The 12,200-nt window shown below is 47.7% G+C and overlaps 2 protein-coding genes and 1 long non-coding RNA gene across 4 annotated transcripts in view; 1 reads left to right on the forward strand and 2 right to left on the reverse strand.

Annotated features, from left to right (window-relative positions):
• LOC120899708 overlaps positions 1-6,784 on the reverse strand; it is a 37,133-nt gene extending 30,349 nt beyond the window's left edge. Inside the window, exons 1-2 of one of the 2 annotated variants that reach the window (XR_005739091.1) lie at positions 6,547-6,784; positions 5,930-6,339 (exon numbers count right to left, since the gene is read on the reverse strand). This is a non-coding gene — a long non-coding RNA (uncharacterized LOC120899708). Of the gene's footprint in view, positions 1-5,929; positions 6,380-6,546 lie in introns of both variants that reach the window. The other variant, XR_005739092.1, reaches the window with a different exon arrangement.
• LOC120899703 overlaps positions 1-12,200 on the reverse strand; it is a 425,694-nt gene that overhangs the window by 229,180 nt on the left and 184,314 nt on the right. The window lies entirely within an intron of this gene.
• Positions 8,049-11,593, forward strand: LOC120899704 (condensin complex subunit 2). Its single transcript, XM_040305828.1, has 5 exons — positions 8,049-8,290; positions 8,384-8,506; positions 8,586-10,079; positions 10,152-10,322; positions 10,897-11,593. Exons 1-5 carry the CDS (start codon positions 8,207-8,209, stop codon positions 11,275-11,277), a joined length of 2,253 nt encoding a protein of 750 aa, XP_040161762.1. The 5' UTR covers positions 8,049-8,206; the 3' UTR covers positions 11,278-11,593.

A 12,200-nucleotide genomic window follows, 5' to 3' on the forward strand; every position in this document is an offset into this window, starting at 1 on the left:
GAATAGCTAAAGGCAATGAATGTTTGTTACATAATTAGAATAAGATAATAAAATAAAATAAAACAGCACATAATTAGGCCATACGGCCCGTTGAAGATTAAATAAATAATAATAATAATAATAATAATAACATACACAGGATGCCAACTCCCATTGGTATATCTACCTAATCAATATGCCCCCAGTCCATTGGATTATCTTTTTACCTTAAATTCGTAACACGTCACACTAATTTTACCTTAAAAACTTACTAATTAAAAGTAATTGCCATTTGCGCAACAAGACATATACGCGCACTACGTATTTATCCCCTCTTCTCTCTCCGCTCTCCATTCTTTAGGCTTGCAAATGCAAATTAGGGCATTTATTTAACGCCCAATATGTATTCCGTTCGCAAACGTTCCATACCCTCGATCTCCGGCTCAAACAGGCGCACATATAAATTGTAGCAATGTGTCTGTTTTTCACGTTCGCCTTTTTTCCACCAACCCACCACAACCAATCCAATTAACGCAGCACAAAAATGTCAGCGGTGGTTCAATATGTTCGAGTGTGCCCCGTCGTTGTTGTTGCCACTACCACACTTGTATGGATGGTCGTTGTTCAAAACACTGGAAAAAGCAAGCCTGCTTGTGAAACTGATCGTCAAACAGCAAAACACGGGAGCGCACAGCAAGCCACCAAACGGCGAGGAAGTTTTAATTTAGAAATTCCAAAACATGATTATCATGATAATGTCCACCCCAATCGGCGGAGGTTTGCTAAAATTGTACAGAGTAAGTGAGAGAGAGATATAGAGAGTGGGTGGGTGAGGTGAGGACCTTTGTGCGTGCCTTTTACCCACTTTCAGGCCAGTCAATTTGTGTGATTTTCCGTAATCGACATGCCAACCGGCCTTTCCAGCCGGAACCGATACCATACGTGCCCTGTCATCCGAGCGGAGGACGCGGACAAAAATTAATGTCCAATATTAAAGCCATTCGATTTTGTAACGCACCGAACCCAACAGTGGATGAAACACCATCGACCAACAAACCTTTGTTGTACCCTTTGTGGAAGTAGCGAACAGTACCATGAAGTTATGCTGGAAGGATTTAATTCTTCCCCGTGTTCATCCTACGTCCCTTTATCTCAAGTGAAGGGGGTTTTTTGCGGTTTTTTCAGCAACCAGTTCCAGTGCTCGGTGTATTATTTACAAACTTTACCTCCAACTCGTTAGGTGGCTCAATGGCACCAAACTTGTGCACCAAACACATTCGCTCGGATTAAGGGAGTACAAATGTGAACCTCTCATCCCCAGACAACGAAGCAGCAAAAGGGGTTGAGCCAGAAATAATTCTAAATTTATATGCACCAAAAACCAAACAAATCGACCCTCTTCTTTGCTGCCGGTTTCTGACCTTCAAGGACGGGTGCCATTTATTTGGAACGTGCCACAAGTCCTCCCTTCCCAGCAGGTACATGTGCTAGGCAGGGAGAAAATTTACGCGAAAACTTCCGGCTTCACCAGCAGGAGGAATGGTTAACCGTACTCCTCCGCGGAAGGCCGCAACCAGCCCGGGCGCAGAATGTCACGGAAAATGGCAGCAAATACTTATGAGTCGGCACACATCGGCACACGGAAGTTACGGTACGGAGTGAAAATTAATCGAATCATGGCAGGGAAGTTCCTTTGCAGTCCTCAGGTACACGCTGCGCGCACAAAAAGGGTTACAGCAATTTCCGGCAATCGCACAACGTCCCCCTCGTGACGATAATGGTGAACCCGTTTGCTGCTCTTTAATATCGAGTCCAATGAAAATGGGGAGAGCGAGATTCACCGAGAGAGAGAGATCCAAAGAATTGTACCCTTCCTTTTTAAAAAGGATATCGGAACAGGGGGAGATGGGATTAAGTTATCGCAAAGTTAGGGTCGGAAATGGATTAAAAGTAATATACACACACACAAGCAAACACAACAAAACAGCACACACCGAAGTACCCCTCACGAACGTGTTGAAAGGTAAGAGAGATTGTTGTAACGTTTTAGTTGACTACTTGCGAAAACTGGATAAATGCCGACATAATGCTCTTTAAAAGGACTTTTTTTGTTGTTGTTGCTGTTTCCAAGCGTATGATTACTACGACAAAAAAAAAGTCGTTCACAAATCTGAAGTGGTGTTAAGGCACACGATTCAGACACACACACACACACATAGCTCAATCGCTACACATTGTGCCAGGTGTTGAAAATCCCATGAGGATACTTTATGGCTTATTGCTTTAAAGCTGATTGGCGTTAGTTCAAGGATTATCGGGCATTGCTAGAGACGGGGGAGAAGTAGATGAACACGTCCAGGAGCAAATGTTCAGATCATTAAAACACATTTTCCGGGATTTGTGTGCCCTTCCCCATCCCTTGTCCAAGCATGTCCATCGATCGGTCGTCGGTTCATCACTTTAAGCGTGTCTTCTTCAACTTAAAGCAGACCGATTGCACATTTTGCACCAAATCTACGAAAAGACACGTGAAAGAGGTTATAAAGCATTCGTTTTTATATAGATTTCCGGCATCATTTTAAACATACCATTCGGTGCATCGTAAAATCACGCTCCGCTATCGCGTTGTTCCATCATCTCTCCATGATCTCTCTAGCGTATCTCAAGCGAAATCTCTGCAACGTGTTCCATTCCAACCCGAAGCACTAATCCGCCATAAATTCAACCCCGTCTGTGCGCCCACCGGGTTCAGATACGCACCCGCGCACCACAACGTCAGCACAAACTGCAAGTAGCCACTTTCTCACGGCCAGATTTACTTCCTGATGCTTCACCCGCTCTAGTCGCTGCGAGATTTCCATCAAATTTTCGCAATGTCCGCAGCGCAGCGGGAGCCTCTGCGGGATGCCTTCGCGCGTTATATTTTGATATCTTAATTGAATTAAACGCGTAGACGCGGTGGCAAGGTGGCCAACTCTGTTAGGAGGGTTAGAAGTGCAGCAGCAGTAGCTGCAGAAGGGAGCGATTTTAAGCGGGTGTGCGTCAGCACCAAAACCTGTCAGCAATCTTCCGCAACGCTCCTTTTTTTTACGACGGTTATTAGAAGCAGAAGCGACACTAAATCATACACCCGTGCGCATTGCTGCCACTTTCCCCCCCTCTCCGAATTGTGCACCTTGTCACCGGGACAGCCTCTTAAAGGCCGGGAGATGATAGTTTTCTCCGAACGGTTCCCTCCAGTATCCCGCGTGGTGACGCTCGTGGACGAATATTGAGTCGTAAAGAAAAGCATCCGATTATTCCGTTCGACTGAATGGGAAGTTTTAATCTTCTTAACACAATTGAATTTACGCACCCATTCCACGCTGATGTGTCAGTGTGTTCCCGGGAACTGGCTGGCTGGCTGGCGAAGTTCGTCCACCGGACGGCGGACGGAGTGAACCGGAGGACGGCCCAGCAGCAGCAGAATGGCACTCACCCATTGTCAAGCTGACAGGCTTTACCGGCGTCCTTTGCGTTAGGCGTCCTACTCGGGCAGTGACATTGGACTTGCTGCTTTCGCAGTTGGTTCAATTCTTCGTTTCCGGTGGCGCTTTTCGCACACTGCAGGCTGTTTTTTGTCCATCTTTGGTTTTTTTCGGTTTAGGACAGCCGGGGTCTTTTCCCCCATTGTGTGTAGGAGGAGGCTTCACTTGAATCTTGAGAGCAAACCTGCGACGTGCAGGCCCGAAATGTCCGAAATGGGTTTTTCTTTTTTTGGTGTGAACCTATCTTGGCTGCCATTCACATGAATTTTGCTCGATGGGGAACGATTTTATTTTTCATTATTCATAGCATTTCGGGCGAGAAATTTCCAACGCTTCTGCCAACCGCAACAAACTTCCTATTGGCAAGACACTTTCAGCGAGTATTTCTTTCTGCTTGGTGCTAAATTTAAATTGTTCAGCAGTAATCTGGAGTGAACATCGCATTTCAGCTGAAGGAAAAACAATCTCCGCTTCTTGGGGAAATGCATCGCCAAGCAGCGGAAGCGGTAGTGTGTTACATCGCTTTATGCAGCAAAAACGAATCTTCACTTCTTTTTTGGATTATTTTTGCTTCTTTTTCTTCTGCAGCAAAACGGAAAAGTTTTACCTTCTAGGGTGTGTTTGTGTCCTGACAGCACACCTTCGCGAAGTGAACGAGTGCGATTTTCTTCCCCTTTGCAAACAGGAAAGTTTCCGGACACAGAATACAGCACCGTGGTACACCTGTTGGTACCCGACATTGAGTGCTGCTGCATCCCAAGCGGGCGCACACACACACACCCTTTACTTTCTCGGGTGATGTAAAAAATAATGAATTTTTAATGCGGCAAACTTTTCCCTCCAACAATCAAGCTGTTGTTTGGTGCCGGATAGGAACGCTGCGCTGCAACCACTGAGAAATGCAGTCTACTAAAGCGTACCGGAAGACGTACCACCAACACCAACCCCACTATGTCTCGTATCTCGAAATGGTGCGAAATTCCCCACGAAAGTATCTACACCGCTGTCGGAATGCCTTCCACCGGTGAGTTGTGCCGTTTCGGGCGAGTCCGATTGTATCGGTGTATTCAAGGTATTCAAGCAATGAGGAGGACAACAAAGAAAACCCTGACAAATGTTGTGCACCACGTGTGCCGGATATTTGTAACAACATTTCGACATTGTAATTAGCAGTATGTTGTGTACTCGGTTGCGCTACTCCCTCCTCTCCTTTTGCAAGAACTATGAAATATGGGAAAAATTGAACCACGCTCTCTCTCTGTTGAAGGAACTCGCCGAAGAGGAAGAGATTAAATTACTACGCTATGTTGAATGTGGTTAAGACACGTGTGTTGTGCGTTTCGTTGCACGCCGGTAACACTTTTTGATGAAGCGAAACATACTAGTGATGTGCTCTTTGGAGCGCATCCACGACTTCGATCCGACTTCGGGTATTGTTAGTCGGATTCCGACTCCGTTAAAATCTGAACCGCTAGTGCCGCCCGGAGTCGGAGTCGTCCAGAGACGTCCGGAGTCGTCCGGAGTCGTTTGGAGTTGGAGTCGTCCAGAGTCGTCCAGAGCGGTTCGGAGTCGTTCGGAGTCGTTTGGAATCGTCCGGAATTGCTCGGAGTCGGAGTCGTCCGAAATCGTCTGGAGTCGTTCAGAGTCGTTCAGAGTCGTCCAGAGTCGTCCGGAGTCGTCCGAAGTCGTTCAGAATCATTTAGAGTTGTTCGGAGTCGTTTGGAATCGTTTGGAGTCGTTTGGAGTCGTTTGGAGTCGTTTGGAGTTGAAGTCGTCCAGAGTCGTCCGGAGTCGTCCCGAGTCATCCAGAGTCGTTCGGAGTCGTCAGGAGTCGGCTAGAATCCGCCGTAGTCGACCAGAGTGACCAGAGTCGGGTACTTGTGATCAAACATTTCATTTCGTATTTTTTTACCTTCACTTTGTGCGTGCACCTCGTGTACAGGCCTTTGTTTCGAAGGCCGACTCCGGGGGACTTTGACTCCAACCGATTCCCGACGACTCCGAACGACTTCAGATGATTCCGACTCCTAACGACTTCGGCCGACTCCGAGACTCCAACGAATCCGAACGATTATGGACGACTCCGAACGACACCGGGAGATGCCGGGCGATTCCGCACAACTCCAGATAATGCTGGGCAGACCTGCCTTCCGGAGTCGATTCCAAAATTATTGGAGTCGAATCGGAGTCGAATTGGAGTCGACTCCGGATTTTTGCGAACTTCACCCATCACTAAAACATACCACCTCCTGCACCAGGGTGCACCGGTCCGGAACTTGGAAAAAGGTGTGTAATTACATGAACCAGACTTACCTAAAACGAAAAAGAAGATTATAGAGGGAAAGCGTAAGTAAAATTGTACAAGGCGTGAAATTTGCACACAAAAATTAAAGTAGTATCGGAAGAAATTCAGGCGTTGTTACCTTATACAACAACTCGGCAACAGGGCCTTTGGGTACTGCTGCTGCTTACACGATACGACCAGTTTCGAATATTGATTCAGTGTTTCATCAGCTACTACCAAGAGGTCACTATTTAACTTGAATTTCTTCGTCACTTACTGCACTAAGAGTGGGGCAAGTCTCGCCATTTTACAGAAATGGAAGAACAAGTTTTATCGCTACAGAGCACACGATGTGATTGACGATGGCTAGGTTGATTTACCAAAATGCGGCAGCACCGTTTCACACCCAGTATGAACGGGCTTGTAGGGTAGTGAAATCGCCAAAAGTAATAGTAGGCTTTGAAGGCAAAGAATCCAAAAAGAACATACGCAGGCGTTCACTCCTTTGTTGCAGGAATTGAGTCACATGGTAAGCATTTGCATTGTTCTCTAGGTAAAACGAATAATTTTTAAATCACAAGAACAATAACTGAAAATTTAAGTAAGGTTGAAATATATCCCAAATGAAAAAAACAAATAATGGAGCATGCTAAAACAGTCGGTTTTACATCTTTTCACAAACGAGATTATTAAGTTAAGTTAATTTTCTTATTTTGGTTTTGTTTATTTAAACCGATTTTGGCTATTTAAATTTACCAAACAAAAGGTTTGACACCCCTGTGCACCACATCGCACCAGATCGCACAACAAGGGACTGGCTTGAGCTGCTGGAACGGAATTCCACGTATTATCCATGTAAACCGAATACAAAAGCCTTTAAATAATGTTTAAAAACAGCACTGAACTAATTTTACACTATTTAATACACTTATTTCGTCCAATTTGCCACAAAATTATTCAGCGCACGCGGATCAACAGAAACAACCAACACAAAACTGACAGCAAGCCGGGGGGTTTGTTTCCGCAACAGAGGGCGCTCACGTCACGTAATGCGTTTGCGTTGCGCGATGACAGCCGTTCAATCAGAGTGACCAGAAATACCGATTTTTCATATGCCTACCGATCCAGAAATAAGCCTCCTAAAACTACCGATTTTCCATTTGTCCTAAAGAAAATCACAGATATTTGATTTTTCAGTCATTTAAGCTTAATCTGTGACGCTTGCGATGCTGTTTCAAGGATTGCTAACCACATTTGTTACTTATCGCGCTGATGCACGTTTGTTTGCCTGGCACTTTTTATTTTTATCCGTTAAAATGTAATGTTCATAATAAGTAGAAAATGCCAGTTGCGTGGATTCCGAGAATTGCTCGTCAAAGAAAATCATTTAAATTTCAATTTGAATCTCGCTGTCGGCGGTTAAAGCTTACCCGACAGACAAAGAGAATGAAATTTTCAGGCGAGGGGTAAGTAGAAATACACGATGGGGGTCCGGCCCAAGATCGGATCTGAAGTCCGTTGTTTTGGGCTAAAAATTAAAAATGGCGGATGGAGCGCTACCACGGAAAGAATGCGCTCTATTGCATGCCTTTCAAATGCACGAGGCGCTCTCACTGAAAAGAACGCTCGCTCGCACTGTTTCATTGTATTTTTTTTATACCCCTTCCTTTCCGTTTCTTTCGGCTTGCGCTGCGCTGAATTGGTACCCCACTTGATTCCAGCGAGCTGCGCTGCGCTGGACTGAAACCCCCTCCCGCTCATTTCTTTCTTAGCGTGTTGTGCGCTTCCCTTTACACAGACTTGGTGCACCCGAATCAAAAGAAAAACTTTAACACATCATACTTGGTTTATAAATATTTTATCACTTTTATTGCAAATTAAACGCACATTTTAATTCATAGCTTCACACAATCTTACTTCAAACCTCACACATTATTTATAAAAGACGCACACTTTTTCATTCTCTATGCTAGTAGGGTAAAATGAAATTGATCGTTAAAATAATTGATTAAATTTAAATACGGACGTCACACGAAGCGTAAACTTTGGCGTAAACTGAATTTCAGCCATACAACCCTGAAATCTTTTGACAGGAAGTTTACGCTCTCCCATACAAATCAAGCGTAAACTTTTTGAGTTTACGCCTCGTGTGACGTCCGTAAAATGGTTGCGTTCTCAACAGTGCGCCTACCGAAAACCGCCAAAATAATCTGGCCACTCTGCGTTCAATTTTCCCAACCGCCATTTATGTCAAGCACGCCCAACCGAGAGCGTCGCGCGTTTGTTTACATCCCACAGAGCAATAGGAAACGGCGCAGTGCCCGTAATTGTCGGTTGTTTGTAATAGTAATTGATGAATTAGCTAGGAATATTTCGATCGTTGAAAAGTATAAGCGTTTAGTTCAACCAAATCCCCATGAGTTCGTTCACCAGCACACCGCTCCGTAAATCGGACGCGTCGCGTCTGTTCCGCACACCGCAGTCTGTTGTTGTCCGGGAGGTAAACACGACCCGGGAGGGTGGCGTCTGTTTTTTTTTTTGCGCACTTCGCTGTGTGTTTACAAAACGTATTAACCCCGTTTCACATTTTTAGGCCGCAAACGACGATGAAGCCGAACGAAGAAGCAGACGTTCGGAGGTTACGCTCAACGATTCCACAAGCGCCGTGGAGGAAAATGAAAACATTAAGATGTGTTTGAAGCTGTACTCGGACAATGTGAGAAGCGGCGCGCGCATGTGCAAGTCAATGTAAATGTGCCGTGTATTAACGTGTGTGTGTGTCTCTCTGTTTCCAGAAAATGAGTAAAGAAAATGCCTGGTCGCTAACGATCATCGACAGCTTCGCGACGCTCATGTCCCGGCATTCGAAATCGCTGCAGAACTTCCAGGTAGCCGGCTCCACGCTGGAAGCATCGACCAAGGTGTACGGGCTGCGGGTCGACTCCGTGCACACGGACGTCATGCGCATGTGCTCGGAGCTGACGCGTCAAACGGCTCGCGCCATGAACAACAATGCCGCCGACCAGGACGACGAGGAGGCGGGAGGCGAAGGCAATGCGGGCGACCAGTCGATGGCCGAGGGTGGCGAAGGGGGCGGCAACAAGGAGAACGAGCAGACCGTCACCCAGCAGCCGAAGGCAAGGAAGAAGCGCACCCGCAAGGTGGTCAGCACGATCACGAAATCGAAAGACTCGATCAACGGTCCGCTGGACACGAACCCGTTCATGGATCCGTTCTTCGCCAAGCTGAACTCGGTCGTCGGTGACGTGAACAGCTCGAGCCGGCTGATGCAGAACATCGTGCCGACGAAGCAGTCGGAGCTACGGCTCGGCATGGACTACGCTTTCTGGGATCCGGCGCCATCGCCCGAGCTCGATCTGGACGGCGTGCCGGAAGCGTACGAGGGGCTGGAATGCAGCACGATGCGCTTTTTGCCCCTCGGGCCGAACAATCTGCTGCGCACGCTACGGTCCGGCTACCTCATCACGGATGCACCGGCCGAGGCTGACGAGGACGAGGAGGACGCCCGCACCAACCGGACCTCGCTCGACGCGCACATGGACGACGTGGAGGCACGCGATCACAGCGCGGCGCTGCTGAACCGGTCCGCGCTGGACGTACACTTTGACATCAACGCGGAGGTGGAACCGGTACCGTCCGGTGACGCGTTCATACTTGACTACGATGCGAAGGACATCGACGGCAACGACGACTTTGCGGAGGATGACGAGCTGGCGCTGGAACAGTGCAAGGGGCTGCTGCGCAAAACGGTGGTGATCGAGGATATGCGACCGCTCGATACGACCAGCTCGCATCTGGAGTACTCGTACCGGCCGCTCGACAACATTTCGCAGTTTTGGGCCGGTCCGGCGCACTGGAAGTTCAAGCGCTCGATGCGACCCCGCTCGACGATGGCCCCGCCGCCAAGCGATACGGCCTCGCAAACGTCATCGACCACGGCGAAGGGACGAGCGGTGGGACGGCGTAAGAAAACGTTCGAAGCGGACACGCTGGACGATGTGCTGAGCGTGACGGAGACTCTGTTCCAGGAGTACAACCCCAACCGGCCGATCAGGGGCATCACGCATCTGAAGAGTTTGGTGTGCAAGAAGTGGGAGTCGAAAAAGCTGAAGCTGCCCACCGATTACAAGATCGATCCGAAGCGGTTCGATCTGTACAAGTACGCCCGGGGGCTTAGCATGCCGGACTACGGGGCCCCGAACCACGCACCGTCGGAGGAGTACAACTGTGACGGTGGAGACGATCAGATTTCCTGCAGCAATGACACGGTAAGATGAGTGTTGGGGTTTTGTTACCGAAATGGAGTTTAAATTAACCCTTCCTCCTCTGCCTTCATTTAGAACGATGGCGGTGATAATGACATGATGATGAACCATGACGATGGTGGCTTTAGCCAGATGGACCACGACAACGGTGGACCGGCGGAGGAGCAGCACGAAAAGGACAAAACGATGAATGCGACCGTCGGGCTCGAGGCAATCTCTACCGAGTTCCTGGGTGCACCGGATAAGGTAGGAAGGCGAGGCCTTACCTTCGATTCTATAAACTAGTGGTGGGAGCTCGGAATTGGACCTACCCGATTTCGTGGTCGGAATCAATTTTGGAAACGGTTCCGATGCTGGGATCGATTCCGATTCCAGAGCAGATTCCGGAGTTGATTCCGGAGTTGATTCCTAAGCCGATTTCGGAGTTGATTCCGGAGCCAATTCCGGAGTTGACTCCGTACCCGATTCAAGAGTTGATTACGGAGCAAATTCCTAAGTTGACTCCGGAATCGATTCCAGAGCCGATATCGATTCCGGAACCGATTCCGATTATAAAACGGATTCCGATTCCGGAGTCGATCCTGGAACCGAATCTGATTCTGGAGCCGATTCCGATTCTGTAGCCGAATCCGGAATCAATTCTGGAGCCGATTCCGATTTCGGTGCCGATTCTGGAATCGATTCCGGAAACTGATTCCGAACCAACTAGCCGGATTCGATTTCAGAAAACTTCGGAGCTAGCCGGAAGTCCATTCCTACGAAAACCTCATGTTTCCCATCACTACTACAAACCACCCAATGCCACTTAATACCTTTCCAGGTCCACAAGATCAACATAGCGTACGCCAAGACGGCCAAGGTGATCGACATGAAGCAACTGAAGTACAACTGCTGGCGCGTGATCAGCTCGCACGTGCAGGCGGAGGTAGGACCGCCGCCGACCCAGCAACCAGCAGCCTCCCAGCAACCGGACGACACGATGCCCCCGCCAACCCAGCCCGAGGAGACGAGAATCACCTTCAGCGCGCTCTACCGGAAGGTGCCCCAGCTGCTCAGCAAAACGATGAGCGAAAACATCTCCAAATCGCTCGCCTTCTACGCCGTGCTGCATTTGGCGAACGAAAAATCACTGCTGCTGGGCAGGCAGGAAGATTTGAACGATTTTACCATACGAAAGGAGGACGACGGGGATGCCGACTGAGGAAACAAAAGGGGTTGGATAGCATTTTTTTATGTTATAGGATAATGTATAGACATTTTTGCATTTTACGAAATTGGGACGACACTAAGCAGGAAGATTTACCAGTGTTGGGGGGTGGGGGGGGGCACGGTACACAGCATAGACAAACGAGTTTAGGCTGGGGAGAGGCGCGCTGGAGATGATTGTGTGTACAAAATGTATGTATCGTCTTCAAAACATCTTAGATAGTTTACAATGTCAGACAGTAACTTGGAATCTTTTTCATCGTAATAATGATTTTGCACAACTGAACAATAAAACAACTGGCACATAGGAATTCAAATGCTTATGTACACTTATAATAATAGTGCGTAGGGTTTTGCAATTTCAAATATAAGTAGAATGAAAGTTTAAATTGAATTCATGACTAACTTCTTGGGGAAAGGTGACTAAAGAGGTAACGATTTGTAATAAATTTAGGTTAATAAAATAGATAAAAATAGGCCCCTACACCTCCTAACCCATCACAGCCGATCGGGGGATTGCACGAGTAAATTAAATTCATACAAGCTCTAATAACATGGGCGTGTACCTCTCATCTGTGCTGTATGTAACCGATCGATCCGTTGCGTCAGATTTCATACCATTACCCTCTCTCCCGAAAGAAAAGGTGCAAAACGTCTGCCTTCCGTGTGTGTTGCGGTCCATAAAAACACAGAAGCGAACGGACGGACGGTGCCGCGTTCCATTTGCGTGAGTCATGCCATACGTCATGTCTTCTTCGTATGTGTTGTGTGTGTTTGCAAATGGATTTGTGGATGACCACGCGTACATACGGCACACACATCTCGCATGTCCAGCGGTACACGCAACATTCAGCCTCCGCAGAGGAACGCTCTCGGGGTGCAAGAAATCAGCTAAATTTATTACCCAATATCCACCAT

The sequence above is a fragment of the Anopheles arabiensis genome, chromosome 3 (assembly GCF_016920715.1).
Source record: "Anopheles arabiensis isolate DONGOLA chromosome 3, AaraD3, whole genome shotgun sequence".
Lineage (NCBI taxonomy): Eukaryota > Metazoa > Arthropoda > Insecta > Diptera > Culicidae > Anopheles > Anopheles arabiensis.

Bases quoted from the DNA above. Each gene is read 5' to 3' on its own strand.
- LOC120899704 (XM_040305828.1), top strand. From the start codon at position 8,207: ATGAGTTCGTTCACCAGCACACCGCTCCGTAAATCGGACGCGTCGCGT. The intron at 8,507-8,585 runs GTGAGAAGCGGC...CTCTGTTTCCAG, and splicing joins TGAAGCTGTACTCGGACAAT to AAAATGAGTAAAGAAAATGC. The intron at 10,323-10,896 runs GTAGGAAGGCGA...ATACCTTTCCAG, and splicing joins TCCTGGGTGCACCGGATAAG to GTCCACAAGATCAACATAGC.